Source organism: Alligator mississippiensis, chromosome 7, assembly GCF_030867095.1.
Source record: "Alligator mississippiensis isolate rAllMis1 chromosome 7, rAllMis1, whole genome shotgun sequence".
NCBI lineage: Eukaryota > Metazoa > Chordata > Crocodylia > Alligatoridae > Alligator > Alligator mississippiensis.
In genome coordinates this window covers 73,792,132-73,817,014 of record NC_081830.1, presented here as the reverse complement: position 1 = coordinate 73,817,014, position 24,883 = coordinate 73,792,132, and the positions used below count along the sequence as shown (strand labels likewise).

Genomic DNA, 24,883 nt, shown 5'->3' with positions numbered 1-24,883 from the left:
TGACTGAAACCTGAGTTAGAAGTTGACCACTAAGTGTACATGCTTCCCTTCTCACCGAGCTGAGGGAGGGGAGAGGGGGACATAGCCAGGCGCCAGCAGGCCTGAGTAAAACCGAGGAGGGGTTTAAATCCCCACATTGGCCTGCAGGGTTTGGTGGGGGGGGGAGGGAGCGTGGCCAGACAGGGGCATGGTGGGACCCCCATGGTGGGGGAGGAGGAGGAGAGCCTTGCCTGCTGCAGAGGTTCCCTGACAGCCGGGAGCAATCTGGCCACACAGCTCAGCTGCCCAACTTCAGAGGGGGACTCCTCCTCCTCCTCCTCCTCCTCCCTGCCATCACCATGGGGCAGGGAGGGGGGCTCTGTGCAGTGCTGGAAGGAGACTATTCCCCCTCTCCCATACTGCTTTGGGCTGTGGAAGGGAGCTCTGTGTGGTGCTGGATGGGGACTCTTCCTCCTCCTTCCCTCCTCCCCACAGCTGCCACAGAGCGGGGAGGGGCTGCTCGGCCTGGCCTAGCCTGAGCTGCAGACACTGAGCTGTGGACGCTGGGGAGGGCCCCCCTCCCCACCCTGCAGGGAAAGTGTCCCCCTCCAGCACTGCACAGAACCCCCTTCTCTGCCCCGTGGCAGTGGGGCAGAGGGAAGGAGGAGAGGGAAGAGTCCCCCTCCAGGGCTGGACAGCACCGCACCGCACAGAGCCCCCCCTCCGCACCTGGCAGCAACGAGAGGGGGGTGAGGAGGGAAGGAGAGGGAAGAGCCCCTCTGCCTGTCCCGTGATGGGTGGGGGAGGAGGAGATGGAATGTCCCCCTCCGGGGCCACACACAGTTCCCCACCTCCCCATGGTGGCAGGGAGGAGAAGGGGAAGGAGGAGGGGGAAAAGTCCCCTTCCAGCACTGCACAGAGCCCCCCTGCCAGCCCCTGTGGTGAGGAGGGGCAGGAATAGGGGGAAAAGTCCTCCTCCAGGGCTGGGCAGCACCTCACAGAGCTCCCTCCCTGCCCTGCAGTGGTGGGGTGGGGTGCCCCATCGCAGTTTCAGGCCCCCAGTGGGGGGAGGTAAAATTAACCTCTTCCCTGCCCCCTTAGTCTTAATGGGGCCATGTTGGAGGGCTGTGGTCCCTGCTGGTGGGACAGGAAAGAGGGGGGCAATAAACCCCATCCTGGGCACCCTGATGGAGGCTGCTGCCCCTCCCTCTCTCCTCGCTGCTCCAGCAGCAAAGGTGGGGGCATGGCCCCATCAAGGTGAAGGGAGCAGTGGGAGGGTTAATTTCTCCCTCTGTTGCTTCTGCCCCAGGGAATACTGTCTGCCAGTCCCAGCTGCTGCCTCTGTCTTGGCCTCTCACCCGCAGACAGGCATACCTCACTGGGGGGGGGGGGGGGGGAAGGGAAGGAGGGAAGAATTAACCCCCTCCATGTCAACTTTGCCTTAACAGTGCCATGCCGGGATGTGTCTGGCCAGTCCCCACCCCTGCTTGGGCTAGAGAGTAGAGGGGTGGGGCCAGCCCTGCTCTCTTGAGCAGAGAGCACAGCCCAGGGCTGCAGAGCATGCTGGGATGCTAGAGGACTCTGGTTTAACTTAAACCAGGAAGGAGCCTGGGACAGAAGTTGCATAAACCAGTTTGACCCAAATCAGTTAAATCTGATACTACATTTAACCAGGTTTATCTTAAACTAGTTTTGGCTATTTTGAAACTGGTTTATGTGCACTGAACTTATGTTCTGTTATAGGTTTAAACCAGTTTCTGATCACTTAAAATGGCTTATGTGTAACTTCTGTCCCTAGCCTTGTTTGGTGCCAGTTCTTGCCTCTGATAGATCCCCAAGAGGGAAGGGTAGAGTTGCAGCTTACAGACTAACTAAATCAGATACATAAACTTTTGTAAGCAACAGCTTACTTCATCAGATGCTAAGAAGAGACTGCAGAGAGCAGAGCTCTTATACAGAAAGCAGTAATTTGAATAGGGAAGGGGAAGGAGCAGGGCCATCCCTGGGGGCAGAGAGCTGGGGCGACCACCCCAGGTCCTGCACTTTGTGGGGCCCCACGGAGTCGGGTGGAGCAGTAGCAGTGCAGAGCTGGACGGAGTGGTGGCCCCACATCCAGCTGCTAGCTACCCGCCCCCCTGGCCGCTGACGCCGCCACTGCCAATGGTGGTGGCAGCTTCTTTGGGTCCAGGGCTGTGAGATCAGAGTGGAGGTGGGGCCCTGCATGGGCTGATTTGCCCCAGGCCCCATACCCTGCTTGGGTCAGCTCTGGCTGAGAGAGACCAGGTGGGTAGAAGAGAGGAAAACAAAGCAGGAAACCCATTAAGGGTTATAGGTTTTATAAAAACTAATCCATGGAATGGGATAAGAATTCATCATCTCAGTTTTAACTATACTTGTACACTGTTGCCAGTTTAAACCTGCATTTGAATCAATGACACAGACTAAAAAATGTACTAAACATTTTGCCAGTCACTAGCAACTGTTATACACTCATTGAAGCAGTTTTATCATCATTTTTGAGTAGCTGTTTCCATTCTTGGTAATCTCTTAGACAAACACTATAAATCCATTGGAGTCATTTCTTAAACGGCAAAAGAATTAAAAAGTTTCAAATGCCTCAAAATATTTATTAACATATCCTCATATAGCAAATGGCTCATAAAATAACAAGAAAGTAAAAATCATTTTTTTTCTTTATCAGCTTTTTCTTTTTATTGACCAAGACAGTTTGATGGCTTACGCGCAGAGCAGGATTTGCCAGTGTATCCCAGTGGACAGTCACAGATTCCAGTCTCCCTGTTGCACTGACCTCCATTCTCACAGGACTCACAGAAGAACTGACAACCTACTCCCCACAAACCTTCTGGGCAATCTATACAAAAAGAAAAGCACAAAACAAACATTTTATTTCTCAAGATAATTATAAACCTATACTGTTACTTAAGGGAGTTAAGTAAAACAAAGCTGAGCTGTTGAGCTGCTAAGAGAACCCTAGGGTTATCTCTCTAGATCTGTAGCACTTTCATAAGAACCCCCCTCCCCCCACTCCACCCCTCCAAAAAAATCATCCTAATATTGTACTGCAGCATTTTAGGAAAACACTTGAACATAGAAGATAAAGGCTGTTGTCCAATTCCCAGCACAAAGGACCTGTGCGTTCAAGGTGTTTTTCAGTACAGCAAAACTGAGAAAGGCTTGGATGTATCTGAAAAGTAATTTACTTAATACATACAAGAAGAAACAGGATCTGAAATAGAAGAGAGTTTTGGGGCAGGAGGTTCAGGATAAATACAGGCAGAGAAGCAGTCACGTATTTAGGAACTATATACTTCACTTCCAGTAGAAATGGGAACAGAACAGAAGGAAAGGAGCTAGATACCAATGTTGGCATCAGGGAGATTTGGGAGTCTGGTTTAGGCTTATTTTCTCTTCCCCTTGGGCAATCTTCTAAAGATGTACCTTCTCCTTCAGGGAATGTTTGTCAAGTTTGAGGAATTCAGACAGGATCACACCTAGCCTAAAATTTCATATATTGTCAATGTGAAGTAGGTCATCAGAAAATGATAAATGAACGATTTTTGCAAAGAGTATAGCAGCAATTCACTATATTTTCCCATGGAGCTTTCCATGTAAAAATGGTTTATAAATATTATTGACACTGTAATAGAGTGGGAGTGTTCTTGTAGCCAGGATGGTCCAGGGAATACCATACACTAATCTACCTGTATAGTTGGTTAAATAAATAATATTACCAAACAAACTGTGCTTTGAAAATATTGGTGAGGCAGAGTCAGTAGCCACAACTGGCTTCTCATTGTTGATGTTGATGTTCCTGATCACCAGAGCAACAGTAGAAACTGCAACAACAAGGTTTCTGGGGGCAGCAACTCAAAGACCCTTCCCCATCCTTCCACCTTGTTTCTACTGTTGATATAATTATTGCTCCTTCTTCCCTTTGTTTTGGCTCCCTCACTAGCAGACCACATTTTCCCCTGTTTTCCTCACTACTTTCACTTGACATTTCCCCCTGACTGCGTATAAGGCACTCTGCACCCAGCAGCTCAGATCTGCTGACAGGCTTGAATTCACCTTAAATCTTAAGCCTACTACAGCTACCGAAATGTCCCTATCTCATACCAACCTTGTTCATGATATAATCACCATTGCTACTGGCAAGCCCGTTGGCAGTCCTAGCAGAGGCATAATGGAGCTAATGAGCAGGGTGAGTAAATTATAGTCCGTTGTCCACAAAGGAGGCCTGGATGAAGTGCTAAGACTGCTGTACTTCCTCTCTAAATAGAGACTGTTTCCTTGCATCCAGTTTATGGGCCACAGAATAACGTAACTTTCTGCACAGCCAGAGTAAGACTTGCTCTGGCAAAACATCAAGCATACCTTGACCACAGGCAGATCCAGTTTTTCCAGCTGGACAAAGGCATCGCCCAGTCTCTGGATCGCATGACGCTCCTCCACAGCTACAGCTTTGCCTGCAGTTCACACCAAACTTCCCTGGGTTGCAAGCTGTTCAAAAGAGGTGGACTAGGGTTATTGGAAGAAAGCATTCTTTTGAGATACTAGATGGCATCAACACTAGTAACTTTAAAATAAGCAGGGCTGGGAGAAAGTGATCTATGCGAGTGTCACGTCTCAGTGATTTGTGATCTTTAATTAACTGTGCAATAGAATTTTAGAAAACTGAGCCTGAAGCTTTAAAAGGAAACAGCTAGTTACTTGAACCAATAAATAGAATTATTAAGTATCCTCGATCTTTTATCCCGAGTTGAGATGACAAGCAGAGTAATGCTGCACTTGCTTTCACTTGTCCATCTTTGGAAGTAGACAATATTAATGGAAAGAAAAATAGCCTTTTTTCCAGGGATTTAAATGAACTGTCAATATTATTTATCTTTCCAACTCACTTCCCATTACAATGGGAGTCATGTAGGCTTTAGGTGATCAAATGCATTTGTCACCTACTGTATTTCATGCAAATGGACAAAAAAAAAATCACCCCTCTAAGCTCTGTCCTCTCTGCTATATCTATATTTGCCACAGATCTAACTCATCCAACTCAGGAACAGAAAAGGGTTCTCCTTATGTCTAACAGTTAACTGTGCTGCCTAGTAGGGCTGTGCAAAATGGCACTGTTCTGTTTTAACTTGAGTTTTGAGGTTTCCACAGAAAAGCGCTTTGTTTCGACTTTTATCTCAATTCGAAACAGCTGTTCCATTTTGCTTCACTGAAACAGTGAGGCTGTTTCAATGCTGTTTCGATGTTTCAATGCTGTTTCGATGTTTCACGCATTAACTATAATGGGGAAGCTTGAAACAGCCTCTCTCATCTGGAAGGCAGATTGGGGCTGCGGGCCCCTGATCTGCCTGCCAGATGAGAGAGGGAAGCTGGTGCTGCCACCTGGGACTGAGGAAGGGAACTGAACCCAATTGCTCAGTTCCCCTTCCCAGTGCTAGATTAGGCTGGGGATGGGAAGTCAGCCCAGCTGGGAAGTGAGTTGGGAAGTCACCTGGGCCGAGTTCATTTCCGGAGCCTGACCATCGTGCTGGGGAAAGGAACTCAGCCCAGCTGGGCTGAGTTCCCACCCCCAGTGCGATCATTGCTCAGACCAGGTGAGCTGAGTTCGTTTCCCCAGCCCAACCATTGTGCTGGGGTTGGGAAGTCAGCTCAGCTGAGCTGACTTCCTGTCCCCAGCTGGATCTAGCATGGGGGACGGGAACTCAACCCAGCTGGGCTCACCTCCCATCCCCAGCCCAATCATAGGGCTGGGGAGGGGAACTGAGCGATCAGGCTCAGTTCCTTTCCCCAGCCCCACAGCAGCGCTTGGGAGGGGAACTGAGCCTGGGCTGCAGCCTGGCAGTGGGAGGCTTCCTGCAGCTTGGCAGCGGGAGACAGGGAGAGCCAGAGCTGTGCTCTTGGCTGCTGCTGGGAGCACAGCCCTGGTTCTCCCCGTCTCCCACCACCTTGCAGCTGGCTTTGAAACTCAAAATGTTTCAAAACTTTCAAAACATTTCAACTAGTCTTGTTTTGCTTTGAAGCCCTTTGTTTCGATTCAATTCCTTGGACAAATCCAAGGTTGCTCACTGTGCACGAACCACACAGAGAAAGGGGCTATGGCCACCGTGTCACAATCCTGGATGTCACTGAATTCTCTGAGCAGATGCTGGAGCTCTGCATAGACCATGAACTCAGTGAGCTCATTGGCAATCAGGGCAGTCTTCTCAGTGTCTCTGCTTTCAAATAGCTCCAGAGCCCAGGGGGTGAGTACTGCTGCTGCTTACCCTTCCTCGTTCTTCAGCTCCACAAACCTGCTAAATTCAGTGACAAGGGAAAGAGGAGAGGGGACAAGTGTCCATGGGGATGCTAGTCCCTATTTTCATGCAGCTCTCAAGGAGCCCAGGGGCTGAGCATTGGAGCTCACCCTCTCTTTTCTCCTGCCATTGAATTCAGCAGGGGAGGGGGAAACAGTTAAACAGCAGTGGTGCCCACACCTGGGTTCTGGAGATGCCTGAATGCAGCCACTCCAGACAGACCACTCATGGACCAGATGGTGAGTTCAGACCTCATGGCATAAATGAAGCTCCAGCAGGAGCTGCCACTTGCAAGCCAGTGAGCTCAAAGAGCTCACGTACATGTAGCACACAGCCAAAAAGGTGCAATTGCACCACCATGCTCCCTTGGATCCACTTCTGTCTACATTTATCCCAGCCATGCAGTTGGTCTAATAAAAGATCACCACAAAAATCCTTGGCCCTCTACTGATATACTTCTTATTGAAATGTGTATCCAGATACCTACATAAATGGCACTTTTCTCCATGGAAACCAGGTGGGCATGGATGCTTGCATTCTCCTGTCTTGTGGTCACATAAAACATCAGAGCAGTTGCACTTCAGTTTACAGCCAGCTCCATAAAAGCCAGGCATGCACTCTGAAAAGACAGCGCACACAGAATATGTGCAAAAAAAGGAGTAGCTGAGAAAACTGAAACAAACGTCACAAGATAATTTGGCAACAATATCTGAAACAAATTTTTAGCTATGTTACTGACTGCTAATAGTTTAGCTACTGGATTACTGTTCAAATATCAGCCAAATAACATAGTTACATTCTGGATGAGCAAATAAATAAGTACAGATTTCAGGGTACCTGATTTGGGGCAGTATAAGGTATTATAACAAGAGTAACGAGCAAGAAACAACTCTCTCAAAGCAAAATTCTGCTTTGAAATACTTTTATGAATCCAGTACAAATAACAGTGGGATTTTTGTGTGTAATTTGGGATTGAATTTGGTCCTAATTGTCCTCTAACTTAAACTAGTTCAACAGGCTACATTTCAATAGGATTGCAACAGCTGTAAGCTGTTGTTAGCTGTCTTTGTACACTTTCCATCTAAAAGCGTTATATGTATAAAGTACTTACATAATAGGTCTCCAATGCATGACTGGGGTCTTCATTACAATAGACAGTGAAAATAATCAAGATATAGTTTTCACACATGTGCAAAGGGTACAAGAAGTGCTTGCATTCACAAGAAGAAGCTGTTAAACATGCCTTTGTAATAGAGTCAGTTGAGTGTCCTGATGCTTTTACTCCTGATACCTGAAAACTCTTGCCTTTACAGCCACTGCTGCTTTGTGCCTTATGGAGAGATCAGAGGTAGGAAAAGGGCTAGTTCCAAACTGCTTTGGAACACCACCAACAGAACTAGGAGATACGAAATATCATCCCTCGTGCTAAACCTCCATCCCCTTTTTCCTCCTCGGAAAATCCTGTAAGGGGCTCTATGGCATTAGAGTTCAGAGAAGAATATGAGGCAAGCAGCTTTATTGCATTACTCCACTTCCCCCTAAGACTGTCAAGCATGAATACAGAATACAATTTCCTCTGCACTATCTACAAAACTTACAAAGAGGCAGAATTTAAAGAGCTGTAAACCATGCTCCAAAGAGCATGATGTAGAATTCATTCATAAATAATCCAGCTATCAAAAAAAAAAAAAAAATGCAAGCACTGGCTGTAAATTACTGTGTCCTAAGGTGAAATCCTGACTTCACTGAAGTCAATGTCAAAGCTTCAGGTGTATTACAATTTCATCCCTAATGCCAATAGTTCAGCATAAGTCTGCTGGGCCAAACTTTCTCATTTACAGCCCTACAACCTTAGTGAAGTCAAATGACCACTGGAGATTGCAACAGGAAAACTAGAGAACTAATTGCCAAAATATATTCATATCTGGTATAGTGCCAGGTGGCTCATGAAAGGAGTAATGAGAATTAATGAATAGGTATGGCTTTAAAGGCAGAGGATCAGATATTAGGTTATACCTTTTTGGCACCTGCTCCCTTGATAACCTGGTTTGCAGGTGCAAGTACCATTTCTGGCATTGCATTCCAGAGTGTTCTCCTTCACACACTGACATTCTTCTGAACAGCCAGCTCCAAAGACCCACTTGGGACAGGCTGTAGCCAGATAAAAAGGAATTATTAATACTGCAATTATACATGAGTTATTTTTCAAACATCTGCAGAGCTGTGTGTGGATAAGACAACTTCTGTAAAGAGAAATGTGCATTTTACTTGTCAGCAAAACTATCCATTCAGAGACATGCATGCATGAGCGTGAGTGTGCGTGTGAGTGTATGTAAACTATAATGACAATTCCTGACTGAGCTGATCCATCTTATTTTGGGCAATCTGAGGTGAGTGCAAGAGGTAGTAAGCTTTAAAGTGAATGCTGGTTGCCATTTTTAAACAAATATTTTTGGGGCAAAATGACCTCATTTCTCCCCAAATGAATGCTTTCCTGAAAAAAACTGTGTTATCACTTTTCTAATTTTTCAACAAACTATACATGAAAAAAAAAAGCTGTTTTGTTTTTTCTCTCTCTTTTTAAATTCTTTATTCCCCTTTATCTTTTAGGTATTAGGTATCTGGTCATCTTCCTTTGCCTTTTTTGTGTGTATACTTTTGTCACTTCACCACCAAACTTAAGGATGCGAGCTGTCCCCCCAGAGTTGATTGAACAACATACTGCCAAAAACCCTGCTCAGTTACAGCCATAGTCTGTATCCTTATAGAATCTTTTCACATCTATCGTGTTCTTTCTGTTTAAAACAAACAGCTCAGAACAATTACTGTGACTTACTTAGATGGCAGAAACGCCCATATAATCCTGGGTCACACAAACAGGCTCCATACAGTCTGTGGCAATAGCCATTATTGGCACAGTTACATTTCTTGTTACAGTTCTTCCCGAAGAATCCTTTTGGACAGCCTAGAGAGGTACACATGAACAAAATGATCAACAAGGCAGCATCAGGTCTCTTTCTGTGAAATACCAAGCCAGCCTTGTTCTAGCATGCTTTCCATAGCAAGCATCTGGAGGAAATTTGATGCTTTTCTTATTAAGGCACTGTACTATTACACAGGAGATCTCAGTTCAATTCTGGCTTTGCCACGGTCTTCATAGCTGACGCTGAGATAAATCTGTCCCTGCCTCAGCTTGCCATCCTTACAGAGGGGATAATGCTAAGTGCTTTCGCACACCTGTTGCCTCTCCTGTTTTTTCAAGACAAGGAGGGCAAGGCAGGACAAAATTCAAGAGTATGTGTCTATGCCCACTACCTCAGCTGTAGACTTAGCTCTACTATGTGCAAACTAGTGAAGACAAGAAGAAATGGGCAGTCACTAGGTTCCCAGACAGAAATTGTACAGAGCAAAACACTAGCAATCATACCATCCTCACAAATCTTTCCACTAATTCCCAGTGGGCAGTGACACTGTCCGGTTACAGGGTCACACGAGCCTCCATTCTGGCACTTACAAATGCTGTTACAGTTTTTCCCATAAGTCCCTGGAGAGCAAGCTGCAAAGAAAGCAGAAAAGATGAATGGACTAAGTAATCTCTTCATAAGTTAGAAATGAAACGAAACAATGCTTTAGTCATCAGAATAATACAAACAATTAAAGGACAACTCTGAGCAAGCATCTCTTAAATTATGCCATGTTACTGTTGTTTCCTTACAGGATGATAGCTGTTCTTCTGGTATTTACCACAAGGTAATTAAAAATGACAGCTGAAGTAACCAGACTCAATTATCTGAAGGGAAATATGCCTTAGCTATAGTCTACACCTTGCAGAAGCTCTGAAGCTTCATAGATATGTTATACTGTCCGAAGGTTGAGACATAACAACATGTGACTCCATGGCGTAAAGCTCTGATGGCTCCTGTGAAAAACATATCTGTGTAATAGAAAAGACCTCCATTATTTTCAGCTAAAACTGGTTAAATACAATCTTTGGACTCATTTTCAGTAACTAACTTAATTGACATGTTATCATTACGTGCTAAGCAGACAAGGTTCTTTGGGTGAATCGGAGATCTTTTATTAGACCAACTAAATAGTTGGAAAACAATTTTTAAGCAAGCTTTCAGGTTCAAAAACCCTTTGTCAGGCTAAGGAAGTTTCTGCAGTTGTTGTGTGCTCTTCCTGGATGGAATGAAAAGTAAAGAAGCCAGCGGCTGGGCTGGTGTGCATACAAGACAGGCAGTCAGTGAAAAATGTAGATTGAGGAGTCAGTGGGTGAGAGACAGGCTGGGTGGGGCGGAGAGAAGGGGGATGAATAGTGGAGAAGTACCTGGGAAGTCAGCTTCAAACCCATACTAGAAAGAGACCCTATTCCTAAACAGATCTTCCCAGAGCCACCCATCCTAGTCTTCAAACAAGCACCGAACCTCGCCAACCTCATTACCAGAAGCAAACTTCCTCAGGCCCAGAGCACACCAAATGAATCCAGACCATGCCATGACAAGAAATGCAAAACCTGCCAACACATCTCCACCACCGCCACAATTACTACACCCCACAACAGAGCCCTCAGCATCCCAGGATCTTACAGCTGCACCTCCAGAAATGTAATATATCTCATCCAATGCACCAAATGCCCTGATGGTAATTACGTAGGAGGGACCAAACAATAACTGCGCACCAGAATGAACGCACACCGGAAATCTATCAAAGACAGAAATACCTAATTACCGGTGGGGGCACATTTCTCACAAGAAAACCACTCTCTCTCCAATCTCTCAGTCCTGATCCTCAAAGGAAACTTAAAAAACACTTCCCAGAGACGAGCATATGAACTCCACTTCATCAACCTCCTGGATACTAGAGATCATGGACTAAATATAGACATTGGATTTATGACACATTATAACTTGCTTGACATCTGACTCCCCAGGTATCTCTCACTTTCATCCCCCTTCTTTCTCTCCCCCCCCAAGCCTGTCTCTCACCCATTGACTCCTCAATCTACATTTTCACTGACTGCCGGTCTTGTATGCACACCAGCCCAGCCCCTGGCTTCTTTACTTTTCATTCCTTCCAGGAAGAGCACACACCAACTGCAGAAACTTTCTTAGCCTGACAAAGGGTTTTTGAACCCAAAAGCTTGCTTAAAAAATGTTCTCCAACTATTTAGTTGGGCTAATAAAAGAGATCAGATTCACCCAAAGAACCTTGTCTGCCTATGTCCTTAGACCAACACAGCTACGACCTACACCCCCATTACACACTAAGAAACTTGAAATTCATCATCAATTATCCTTCAATTTTCTTTCATTCATTAGGAAAATTAAGCTCCTGATTTCTTCAATAGTTTGGTTTCTTTTCAAAGTGTCATCTATGCTTTTTCTTTAAAGAAGGAAGAAAGGAAAGAAAGAAGGAAAGAAAGAAAAAATATTTATAAGGATCAAATCTTGATTAATATAGAAAACATTCTGTACTCATCTCAGTCAACACTGACATCAATGAGATGAGACATAATTCTGTATTCTTTTTAAAACTATAAGAGAATTCTTTTGGATCAAATGGAATAACATTGTTGATAAGTATAGAAAAATGTCTCAATTATTAATGCACATGATATAATGCTATTACAGAGAATATGAGCCCTGCCTTAAATCTGTGCCTGAACAAAGAGACTATACTGCAAACACAGGTTGAGAAATTCCAATTGGGTTACCAAAACACATTAAAATATCCTATGAGCACTATCTGTAACACACAGCAAAACTGAAAATTATCATTTTAACCTTCTTGGCTATTATTCTATTACCAATGCCCCAATATTTTCTAACTAAACCCATAGTTCATCTGTACTAGGAACCTGCTACATTTTCATTTATTTTTGGCAACTTGTTGGAATCCCTTCCTTCTTTCTTTTGCCCTCGTGTCTGCAAAAAAATCTTGGAAATGTTAGGGTGGTGACCTATTGAGGCTACTGCATAGCAGTTCCTTGGCCCATCTATCCATGCAGGTTTCCCTCACTTTATGCAGGTTCTGTGTGTGTGAATTCGCTCTTATGTGATGACCCTTTTTATACCAAAAATTTGTTATGTGCGAGGTAAATTCACTCTTATGTTATTGGTGTGGTGGAAGCCCACAGTCAGCTGCTTTGTGCAGTGCATTGTGGGAGTGACAAGCACCAAAATATAGTCTCCTGTGTGGATCTGTCCTCCTCGCTCCTTGTCTGCAACACGTGTTTCTGTAGTTGCCATCCCCATTATGATAGTGCCCTGTGCTTGTGTGTACTGTCTGCTATTGATGAGTACAAAAATTGTCTTGTAAAAGTGGTAGAAATGGGTCTGGGGGTCAGTACAGTCAAGGTCTTGGAAAGTATCCGTATTTGTTACACTGTAAAGTGGGTTCCCTTTATGGAAATTCGAGTTATGCGCCATTTTCAGGAACACATGTACAGCATTAAAGTGAGGGAAACCTGTATCACCACATTGCCTGTTATAGCTTGTTAGCTCTTTGGGGAAAGGACTCAACCAGCTGTTGGATAGTAACCCCAGGGCCCTAGTCTCTAACTAAAGCTACTAGGCACAATGGTAATACAATTAATAGACACGCATACTGAATCACTAACAACTGTTTTGTTAAAGCTGTGATGATGAAGGCACAAATCCTGACTGCCTTTATATAAATAACAGGCTAAGTACTGTACATCAAGACATGACCATTCTTCCACGCTGTTTGTTTTTTCCCCACATCCTCATGCAGCAGAAAATTCTTTTTACAAGGAAGTAGGAATAACAAAAAGCAAAGTTCCTGTATTATAATTTCCTTTATAAAAGGCACTGATGTACAGGTCAGAAGCACTTAAAGTATTTTAAGCTGTAAAAGTATTTTAAGCAGTAAAAGCTCTAATACTAAAAAAGAACAACTCTCAATAATGTTTATAAATTAAAAAAACAGAAGTTCAGAAATAAAGGCCTTAGTTCACCAATGTAATAATAACAATAAAAAAAAATGACGGCATGCCTGAACTTGGAAACTTGGAAACAACTAAGTTTACCTTTGAGTCAACCCAGACAGCAGCAGCGTATGCCAGAAGAAACTTCCAAAATGCAGCTAATCAAGTAATGGATTACAGTGCGCTAGGTTTGCTGCAGCCTGCTCACATTCTGGGGACAGCACATGAAGTGAACAGGACTTTACAACAAAATAAAGAAGTAGCGTGGGATAATGTGTTGGTGGTACAGTATTTGATCCGTGCGGCAATACCAGGGGCTTACCAATTGCATAATTCAGCATCCCTTACCATTTAGATTTAATGTGCCACACAGGACATGAGGACTTCATGTCAAAATCAAGATGCCACTGCGTCCGTCTCAACTATGATCAAATGGTATAAATGCAAAATCTTTCAATGAGAATTCTGTTCCTTTTCAGAACAAAATGAGAACAAACTGTTTCTGTTTCTTATACAATTGCCAGAGCAGAGCTCTAGGGTAAAGAACATAACTCTTGGATCCCATCTAAGCATCCTGTACTCACTTTCATTACAGATCATGCCAGTCCAACCAGGCAAACAGATGCATCCACTGTTTTCACTGTTACATGTGCCTCCATTCATACAGTCTTCACAGCTCAAACTACAATCATTGCCAAATGTGCTATCCAGACAAACTGAAATAGAAAAAGCACAAAAATTTTTGTGAGCACAGGGACATAACACTAATAAACTTCTACCTATCTGGTACCATTCCAGATATACAGTGCAAAGAAAGAACTTTGTAGAACTTTTTTATAGCATTTAGATTGTGGGTTGAGTGGTTTGAATAGGGATGATCCTGCCTCAGCCAGGGGGTTGGACTCAGCCCCTTCCAGCCCTACTTCTCTATGATTTAATGAACCTCATCAATTTAAACAAAGCATTAAGAGTATTATTGGTATTATAAATATACCTGGATCTTTCCAAACATCAATATGGGTTCCCTCACAATTAGGGAGAACCCTCCCATTTAAATACAATAAGCATGTTGGCTGTGTCCTCAGTTTTGGGCCTCCGTTCTAGCACTGCCCAGACAGAGCACATGTCTGCTTTTCAGAATATGCTGTGAGGTTGATTGCAAAGAGTTGCATCCTAAGTGAGAGGAAGTGCGAGGCTAGGTTCCCTGTCTCTGGCGGTACTCATCCAGCAAGATACTGTAAATCTTTGCCAGAGAGGGCTAAAAGATACTGCGCCTTATAGAACTGAACTACGTTTTTTCAAAAGAGGTTTTTTAAAGAGAGGATACCATTACTTCAGTTTTCAGGTCACATCAGGGGAACACCATAATCATAATATATTTAAAAAGCAAATTTTAAAACTATTCTATGAAAGTCTATCTTAATGCAAGTTTATGATCTTTTCTGCATATGAAGAGGATTTTCACATGGAGAAACAAATCAGTATCTAAGTCTCTGTCTCGCACACATCTACCATTTTCCTATATCCGCTCGCAAATACAAGCCCTCCTGCTGCATGAAGTTTGTTGATGGCTAATGAGCCAAATGTTACTTCTTTTTGAAATATCTGCATGACATTACAAGCCCATCCTTTTGATCAGCTTTTTGCCTCAGGTGGTTTGTGGGACAGGACTGATGGTTTTTGTGGATAAGGATTTTGATGAGGCCTTAAAAGGAAGCTGACAGGCTCCTTCAGCTAACATTAAGTCAGTGGGTTGCTTGTTTTTCATCGGTAATTCTCTATGTGAGATCAGATTTTCTAAAGCACTTAGCACCCAACAGCTCCCATTTTGGAACTTGTATAAGTGGCCAGCATTCAAATGCATTCAGAAAGCAGCTAAGAACAACTTTGAAAATTCAGCCCTAAACACTGGAATGTAAAATACCTCTGGAAAGGGTAACCAATTTTACTTTAACAACATAATAAAAGGCAAAGGACCTGTCGAAAAGACTAACTGCTTGCAATATATTATTGTTTTAACAGGCAGTTTAGTTAAAATCTACAGCACAGCACAGAAAAGCACTTGAAGCCAGGAAGGAATTATTTTCCATTTGAGAGTTAAAAGGAGTGGCTAAACTTTGAAAAAGGTACTTTCACCCTCCATTGCCACTAGCTCCCTGGGCATCAACATTGTAATGGTTATGCTCTGGATCAGCCTTTGGGAAAAATACAGAAGCTCAATTACAAAGTTATGAGCCTCCCCCCAAATTATGTTAACTATGAAAAACAAAGTCCGTGCTGGTGATTCAATGTTAGGCTTTGCCTTCTATGCTTCTCATTCTCCAGGTGGCAATACTGTTTGTCAGATTCCCAACTGGTTGTCAGCCTAGCAGTGTCTAGCTGTGGAATAGCGCCTGCTGTTAACTGTTTTTCTAGCACGACTACCTTCTGTTCCATTCCTGCTGTACAGCATATAGAATTTCTGAGGTTTACACTTTCCCCTTTATACATAAAAAGTAAATGCCAGGATCAGACCCTGAATTGTACCTGTGGAACATGGACTCGGGTGTGCAATCAGAACTAGTTAGACTCTGAATATAAATGTGATACAATACAAATTGGAAAGGAAAAAAAACCCCAAAAAACCAGTCCACTCGTGAACAAGTAATTTGCCTACTAAGGAAAAAAACAAGGTGACTTTTGAATCCATAGTAAAGTGACCAACTCTCCATGTTGGTCCAATACAACAGGGCTATTGAGTCTTGAGTTAATTCTAGGTTGAAAAAACAATTGGATGCCCTTAGCATGGATTTTTATGCCCTAGCATAGATCCATGCTCTAGCCTGGGTTTTTTATGATTATATATTATAGTTTCTGACCAGTTTCAGTATCATCATTTCCTCTACATACTCTGCACAAAATAGGTAGTCCCTACATTTCTTTCTATAGGTTGTCTATGAGACTGGTTTTCCAGCAGTACCAACATTATGGAGAATGTTTCCTTTCTGAAGCAGCAATGATAAGGGCTGTTGATAAGTGTGCTGCCCTTGGATTATTCTTCCTGCAGCTGCCCTCAGCCTGCAGAAGGATGCAGATATCTCTGGCTGGCTGGTGCACATTCTTTGAAGGGAATAAAAAATGTGGCCCTCTGCTTTTTCTCTCTTCTTCTATCAACTTTATCCTTCCTGAGTCAGTCTTATTTTTTCTCTGACATCTTTCCCAACCCAGAGACTTTCCCACTCACCACTGTCACCTGGTCTCACTTCTAGAAACTAGAATCATCTTTAGTTTCTTACCAACTTTTTGCATGAGAGTGAGTTCTCCTCGCACATCCTCATCCTCGTAGAAAGGGTCTAGTGTAACAGCATATTTAAGTAGTTGAGGTGGTCTTCTGAATTGGAGATCTGGAATCCTAGAGATCTCTAATTCTTCTTCTTCCTCCTTATTCAGTTCATCATTATCTAATGCTAAGAATAGAGCCATCGTTAGAATTTCAACTTACTGCTTCAGTCTTCAGATTTTCCTATTAGGTATAACTGAAAAATCTAACGGGGTAAAATCTGTTTCTAAATGTACAGTACATAATGTACACACAGTTATACCCATTTCTAAAGGTACAGTACATAACGTATACAATTATACCTGTTCCTAAATGTACAATACTCAGTACACCGAGGCACACATGCTCCTCTTTATTAACTCTGTTAGTGGAGTACACATGAGCAGGAAAAAGAGAAAGAACAAATGGGCCTCACCCCACATCTTAGCATTAAACTCTAGATTTGAGGCTGGAAACAAGTCCAGAGCTCAGTATTTCTACATTGGGCCAGAACTGAAAATGTTGAAGTTTAGTTGTGGATCCTGAACCCTGAAGAGGTATTTGGGTCTAGAATTTTTATTTCAGCCCATGGTAGGGATTATACATTTGTTCAATTTATGGACTTCAACTTGGACCTGGTTCTAAAATAAACACAAAAATTTGAAAATCTAGCATTAAGAGACTGTGGAATCAGTTGACCTACTTTTTGCAGTTGGATGAAACTTCACACTCTTCCTGTAGTTTAGCACGTGGTTAAACTAGATAAACAGACACATGGCCAAGCTGGGCTCTAGTTCCAGTGTTAGACACTGACTTTAGTAGAGAGATTTGTATTAGTTTAACAGAACGTAACTTGCTTAACTAGGTTTTTTTCTCCCACAAGATCTCTCACTTCCTAATATAACTAAAATAAGGGCAATTTAAGTGTGTGTCAAAATAACAGAATTTTTTTTATAAAACAATCTGAAATTTTCAAGGCAGCTGGTGGGAGGATTTGCCCATATACCTTCCATTACCCTTCTCACCAAGCCACGATCTTGCACGCTTGTGGGGGACCAAATCGCTGCACATAGCTTAGACATCCTTAAACATCTCAAATTGGACTCTCAAATTTTTTTGTCCCTTCTGAAAACTCTTGTCTCAGAACTCATGTTCTAAGTCAACAGGAAATACTGAATTGTCTTCCAGCGTTACTCTGACTTACTGATGCAGGTCTGCCCGTTGATGCCAAGTACGTAACCTTCCTCACACGCACATTCATATGACCCCAGAGAATTAACACAGACTTGGTCACAGTCACCATTGTCAACAACACACTCATCTTCATCTGCGTAAAAAAATAGAGGATCATTAGGCAAAGGTTAAACCAGTTTGGCTGACACAAGACACCACTTGGAATTTGTGCAAACTTTAAACAAAATTTATCTGTGTATTCTGAAAACTTTGCTTAAATTTGTTTATTTATCTCCATTTGAATATACCTGGTACTCCTTTGGTTCCCACTAGCAACCGAAGTATCAAAATATTTCAAGGCAAAAGAAAAGAGGCTATTATGCCATATTTCAGGCCCAAATAAAATTATAACACCCCCCACCCCCCCCAACATGACTGCATAGATCCAACAAGTCTATATATGCATCTTGACCTGTCCATATTTAGCCGGACCTCCAAATATTTTGTTGTTTACCTACATGTAAAGTACTTTGGCAGTTACCTTTTATGACAGCTATATATAGCGTGTATGTAAGGGGAAAGGGCCCTTCAGTCGACTCATTTCCTGCATTCCTGCACAAAGTAGACCTGCCTGTTACTCAGTCCCTGTGTTTTGGGGATCATACTGCTAAAATCCTATTGACACAGCAGTATTTGCTGCCAGGGAAATTGCTATGAAATGCTGGAATGAGCTTTGAAATCTTTTCTCTTCCACCCCCTCTTGTGATCCGAATCAGCCACAACCAACAGTGTTAAGCCATTTACCATCACATCCACAGCCATCAATGTTAAGCTGGAACCCTGCCTTGCATGTGCATTCGTAGCCACCTAAATAGTTGATACAGAACTGAGAACAGCAGGCCTCTCCAGTCTCACACTCATCCAGCTCTGAAGGAGAAAGGAGCACTTCAATTAGGTTTACAAGGGCAATTCAAAAACAAGCAACCTGTTCACTTGATTCATGACACTGAAAGACTGTTATTCTCACCCTGTTGGCTACTTTAGCCCATGCAGTTTTCTAAAACAGATTCCCAAGATATTGCACTCTAGTGGCCAGTTTTCTTATGTTCTGTTTATCACCTCCAAGTCAAAAATATTTGTTTGAATGTTGAGAATGGGCTGTTCACCAGATCACTGCTATATAATTAGGAAAGACATTGTCAGCATTCAATAGCAGAACACTTGCTCTATGTTTCTTCAGGGCTAGAGCGAAAGCATTCTGGTCTGTGCCTGGGACTCGGAGGCATTGCCACGACAAAATAATTAATCACAAGAATGTCAACACTCCAGGATATAACAAGCATCTATTCAGCATTAATCTGTAGCTGATCATTTTCATATGAATTTTTTCAACCATCAGGTCTATTATGACAGAAAACAGAGCAGAAAACAGTAACCTCCAATTCAGTGAAGCACACTCAGGAAAGAAGATACTTATTCATATGCGATTTATATGCAATATTTTTTAATAAATCAACTGCCACCATTTTGTTGCATCCTGTTTACATCTGGAAATATGTACAGTCAAAAACTGCCGTCTTGGCGACTGGGAACAAGAATCAAACTGTTTTCTTTTAACTGCAGGCTCTTGGCTGATCTCAGCCCTTTTAGTTTGTTGAGCTATTAAGTGGTTTTTCAAGGGGTAGCTTGTCAATGCTGAGTTCGCAAAATGCTTTTGAACATTAACTAGATGAGCAACCACAGAAGCAAAAGGTCAGTGTCTCAATTAACCTTGGAAAGGCGACCAACATTATTAGGAAACGCAGACAAGAGAGGAGAAAGAAAATGTAATTAATCAATTGAGGTTAGAGGTTAGCATGCAATTGATTAATGCAGGTTCTTTGAACAAGGAGTGTTCCTTTTCCAGAAGTGTCACCAGCAAAGCTGCCGTGCAATATTTCAGATGATATCTTGTCTCCTGGTTCTATTAAAAGCTCATCGAATGCCTTGGAATGTGCAGAGTACAACCAACGAAAAGGAGATTTTTGCTGTCAGAACAACTTTTCACTTCCTCTGCTCTCTTCCGTTGAAAACTTCATCTGTGCTGTCACCTCTTTCACCTTGGCCACAATAACTTTCTTTGCTCTGAATTCTTCATTAGCAGGGGTCTAAATAAGACTCCAGCCAGGCCCTGAGTAATCCCACAGGCACCCAAGGTCATTTCAGAAACCAGTCCAAAATGACCCTTCTGGTGTTAACAATTCGCCTGTCACAGACCTCTACCTTTCTCTTCCTTCTCATCCTATCTAGTAGCCAATGTTTACTACTTTCTACAACCAAATTTTTGATAGTACAAATCTTCACATGTCTATTGTGCATTACAATATTATAATTGCCTAGTCCTTCTTAAGCTAGGGCGAGCAATTTTCTGGGTTTGAGGGCCACTTAGGAAGTTTTAGCGAGCTGTTGCAGGCCTGGATTGTAGGGGACAGAGGGAGTGGGGCTGACCTGGCCTGGTGCAGATAGGGGAGGGCGGGCTGACCCAGCCCAACCTGACTTGGTGCAGTTGGGGAGGGGAACAACAATTGATCCTATCTGGCCCTGGGCCTGTCCGCCCCACACCCACTGCCTGGGGCTCTGGATAGACCAGGCAGGCAGGGTCTCCATGAAGACTGGCTTGGGACCCCCATGGCCAGGGCATGCTCAGTTGGGCTGATGGGATAAGGCCACAGGTGGGCAGGGAGCAGCATCAGAAAGTGGGATGCACAGGCAGGGTAGGCGTCAGAGCGATGATAATGTAGAGCTAGGGGCCAGTGCAGAGCCACAATCCACTTCCTGCATGTCCCTGTGATGGGTGCTGGTTCCACGGGCAGGGACGCCCAGAGAGTAGATTGAGACTCTGCCCCAGACCCCAGCCCCACACTGTTACTGCTTTGCAAACCCATCCCTGAACCCAGCCCCATCTGCCCATCCTGCTCCCGGATGCTGCTTTCCACCTGCCTGTGGCCCTATTCCATCTGCCTGTCTGAGCATGCCCTGCCCATGGGGGTCCTAGGCTGGTCTCCATCGAGACTGTGCCCACCGGCTCTGTCCAGCGCCCCTGGTGGTGGGTGTGGAGCAGATGGACCAGAGTGCCTGGGCAGCAGAGCCAGGTCCAGTGGTGGTGGTGGAGACCCAGGCAGCGGCAGCCAGGTGTTGGGCCAGCAGCACCAGGCACACTCTGAATTTCTACACAATGGTCAGATCAGGCATAAGGCTTCCTTCTCAGGAACTAATGCTTATTAAGGGAACCCTGGCCTGAAGGACAGTTTAGACTAACTCACAGAGCCTTGGAAAGCAAAGAAGGTTCTTCAGACTACCAGCCCTTTTATCTCACAACATCTATGCTGCATAAACCAGACTTTCAGGTGTTCATTCTGGTAATGGCCTTTAAAACAGGTTTCTAATGCCTCTCCACTATACTCTGTGGGCATCTATACATGTGCTCCAGTATGGCCACTCCAATTAAAGCTCCCGCAGTGTCATGTGTATTCAGTATCCCATGCTTCAAAATGGGATACTAAACTAAAGCTCATTTGACAAACTTTAGTTGAAGTGCCCTCACTTCTATTTTGAAGCGTGAGGATACTAAATAGACGTGAGACAGAGGCTGCTGGAGTGGGTTAATTAATATGCTCTAACTGAGTCTGCTCTGACGTGTGCTAATTAGCATGCTTTGGAGCAGATGTTTGGCACATGTATAGGTGCCCTGTGACTCCAGAGTAAAATGGGGGAAAAAAAGGTTTGGTAAGATTATGTCTTCATTTTTTATTTCATATTTTGCCTTTTGTTAAAAACCCTGAATTATTAATTCTGTATTACTACAAGTCCATTTTGGCAAAAGGTACAATTGTTTTCATGGCAAACATTATATACAGTAAAAATGTTTTATAAAATGATGTAAGACAGAATAAGGGAATTTATACAAGGACTTTCTTTTAAGAGAAGCGGAAATTAAATTTACTACTTTCATTTCTCAGGTGAAATTTTGCACACGGTAGGAAGTATAATTTCACTGATGGGTAGTTTGATGGAAGCAGAACAAGTTTGACAGTGCAAAGTGGTCTCTGTGTGAGTGCACAGCAATTCTGAAAATCAGCCTTAACATGCACAACTAGAACTAATCATCTGCTTCAACAAATGTTTAGCTTCAGAATATGAGCAAATCTCAGGAAAAGTTTTTTTTTTAAATTTCTGAAAAAGGAACTAAGCATAGGCTGTAAATAAATAGAGATTTGTCACTTATGGATAAGTGGAAGTGCATCCGGGAAGAGTCTTTGTGTTTTAAGCCCAGAAGAAAATCTTTTTAGTGTAAAGTAATGATTCCACCAAACACAGAATGGCTCAAGTTGAGGTGAGGAATGGAAAGGTTTGGACTGGTTCCAGTTTACTGCAGTACAGGAAGGAGAGCTAAAACATGCACTTTCAGCAAGTTTGCAGATGACACCAAACTGGGGGAGAAGTAGATACGCAGGAGAGGAGGGCTAGGATTCAGAGAGACCTCGACAACTTGGAGGATTAGGTCAAAAGAAATCTCATGAGGTTCAATAACGAGACGTGCAAAGTCCTGTGCCTAGGATGAAATGATCCCAAGCACTGGTACAGGCTGGGGGCTGACTGGGTAGGCAGCAGCTCTGCAGAAAAGTACTTGGGGGGAGCGGGTGTACAGAAGGCTAACAGCATACTGGGCTGCACTGGTAGATCTGTTGCCAGTAGACTGAGGGAAGTGATTCTTCCCCTCTATTTGGCACTGGTGAGGCCACATCTGGAGTCCTGTGTTCAGTTTTGGGCCACCCACTACAGAAGGGATGTAGACAAGTTGGAGAGAGTTCAGCTGGGGGCAGTGAAAATGGTTCGGGTGCTGGGGCACGTGACTTCTGAGGAGAGGCTGAGGAAACTGGGCTTATTTAGTCTGGAGAAGAGAAGACTGAGAGGAGATTTAATAACAGCCTTCAACTACCTGTAGGGGGGTTTCAAAGAGGATCGAGCTGGACTGTTCTCAGTGGTGGCAGGTGACAGAACAAGGAGCGATGGTCTCAAGTTGCAGCAAGGGAAGTTTAGGTTAGATATTAGGGAAAGCAAAACACTGGAACAGGTTACCCAGAGAGGTTGTGGACTCTCCATCCTTGGAGGCTTTTAAGACCTGGCTAAACAAAGCCTTAGCTAGGATTATCTAGTTGGGGATGGTCCTGCTTTGAGCAGGGGGTTGGACTAGATGACCTCCAGAGGTCCCTTCCAACCCTCATTCTCTATGATTCTATGCATGAATGGAAGCAATTAAATGAGATTCTCCTGCAAGTGATAGATTTATTCTAGACACCCCCTTTCACCTCATCCTCTCTTTCTGTTCTGACAGGCCTCAGATACCTTTTCCTCTCTTTCAGTGTGACACAGCATTTACTGAGTATTACCTATGCATGTTTTCCCATCCAGATCAAGCACATATCCCTGGTTGCAGGAACAGTGAGGCCCACCAGTTGAGTGCTCACAGCGATGAGAACAACCACCATTGTTGCTTTCACAGCTATTGACAATTTCCATTTCGATTCCTTTTAGAGAAATGATCAAAAGAATGGTTAAAAGAGGACAGAGCAGCATTTCAAACCGGCATATCTGAAAACTAACTGTTGGGGGGTCATACATCACAGCTGCAAATAAAAATCACTCATGCTAAGCACTAGGAAGTGTCCTGTTGTATTAAAATAATATTTAGCCAATGAATAATTTGCTGTTCACCTGTTGTAATAGTACAGTGCCAGATGCACTGCTGTCCATAAAAAAATATCCTAAGATGCTCTTTACATAGCATTTAAATTAGGGAGGTAAATTTGTTCACCAGAAGTAAGTAGTCCAGGAAGTAGAGCAACGATACAGAAAGCTCATAACTGCTGTGCTAGTCTTTTGTTCATTCTGAAAAAAGTTCCCCTTCCTTCTCTCCAGCCAGCAGGACCTAAGGCAACAGTCAGCTTTCATGTGAAGTCCATAGTTCAGAAGTGTATCCCCAAAGCTCCCTACTTTCCAAGGAAAGGCAAAACTTGCTGTTCCAGGCCCTCTTTGATGGGTGGGAGGTGCTTGGGAGAGGGACTCTGGCAGCTGAAATCCCTCAAAGGAATCTGAATAACTCCCTTAGGATTTCTCCCGGAGGCTTCAACGTAACACAGACTACAACTAAACTGACCCAGTGTCTTTTTGCCCTGTTTCCGTGACTCCCACCTTAGCCACTGGTCCAGTTTCTTTCAGGCAAGGTGAGAACATGTTGCAAGTTTTCTATGCAGAGGCTGGCCAGGCTTTGTGGAAGACTTCGTCTGCCCTTTAGCTGTATGTTCCTAAGAATGAAGGGGGAGCATTGTTCAAATCCAGGTTTTCCCACTGAGGATGCTTTTGAGATTCAACACTCCTGGAAGGCACTGTACCTAAAGGAGCTGCCATGCCTCCTCAAGTGTTTCAGCTCTCCTTACACTCAGGGCAGCAAACCCTCACCTTTATGGACAGCTCCCTTCACAGGCTGACATCATTTTTGTCCTTCTTTTTGCACCAAGGGAAGACTAACTGATCAATCACTATGCTGAGAAGACCAGGAATTGCCATCCTGGTGCAGGGGCACAAGTCAGGAGGAATAGAGGGACAGGCACATGTGATGCAAAGTAGGAAATATGGCCATATTCCCTTGAGAGAGGAGAGGTGGTTCAGTTACAGAGCTAATCTGGGACCTGGGGACCTCAGCTCAGTTCCTGTGTGACCTTGGTGATGCTATTTAGTCTCTCTTCCTCCAGCTGTAACACTGAAATAATACTTTCCTACTTCACAGGGGATATTATGTGGTTGAACACATTAAAAAGACAGTAAGGTGTTACAGACATGTTAGTAGCCATGCCCACCTTGGATACATTTAGAATATTTTTTAGTTAAATTCTTTTTCCCCTTAACATTGTGTGCAAGGCAGACAGAATTTTGCCTTACAAAGATTTGTAAGTAAATGATAAAAAAATCCTAGAAAATTATGATAGACTTGAATGGTTTATAACCCAAACACTGCTTCACATAATGTATCATATCCTGCATATTTAATAACACCTCCTTTGTCTCCGTGATGTTTATTGTTCCTCTCTGCATCTAGAATAGCTTACTAGCTCCTCTCTCAAA

The 24,883-nt window shown here is 43.6% G+C and overlaps 1 protein-coding gene across 10 annotated transcripts in view; it reads right to left on the bottom strand.

Moving 5' to 3' along the window:
* LOC102566757 (multiple epidermal growth factor-like domains protein 6) overlaps positions 1–24,883 on the bottom strand; it is a 314,615-nt gene that overhangs the window by 62,940 nt on the left and 226,792 nt on the right. For 9 of the 10 annotated variants that reach the window (XR_009463516.1, XR_009463515.1, XM_059731124.1 and 6 more), the window contains 11 exons: positions 23,152–23,289; positions 18,527–18,649; positions 17,754–17,876; positions 16,527–16,697; positions 13,836–13,967; positions 9,730–9,858; positions 9,139–9,267; positions 8,319–8,453; positions 6,790–6,921; positions 4,375–4,500; positions 2,720–2,851 (listed from right to left, as the gene is read on the bottom strand). Coding sequence is in view for 8 of the 10 variants with exons in the window: in XM_059731124.1 (XP_059587107.1) it covers positions 2,720–2,851; positions 4,375–4,500; positions 6,790–6,921; positions 8,319–8,453; positions 9,139–9,267; positions 9,730–9,858; positions 13,836–13,967; positions 16,527–16,697; positions 17,754–17,876; positions 18,527–18,649; positions 23,152–23,289 (1,470 nt within the window). In the remaining 2 variants the exon portion in view is untranslated. The remainder of the gene's footprint in view (positions 1–2,719; positions 2,852–4,374; positions 4,501–6,789; positions 6,922–8,318; positions 8,454–9,138; positions 9,268–9,729; positions 9,859–13,835; positions 13,968–16,526; positions 16,698–17,753; positions 17,877–18,526; positions 18,650–23,151; positions 23,290–24,883) is intronic. The other variant, XM_059731118.1, reaches the window with a different exon arrangement.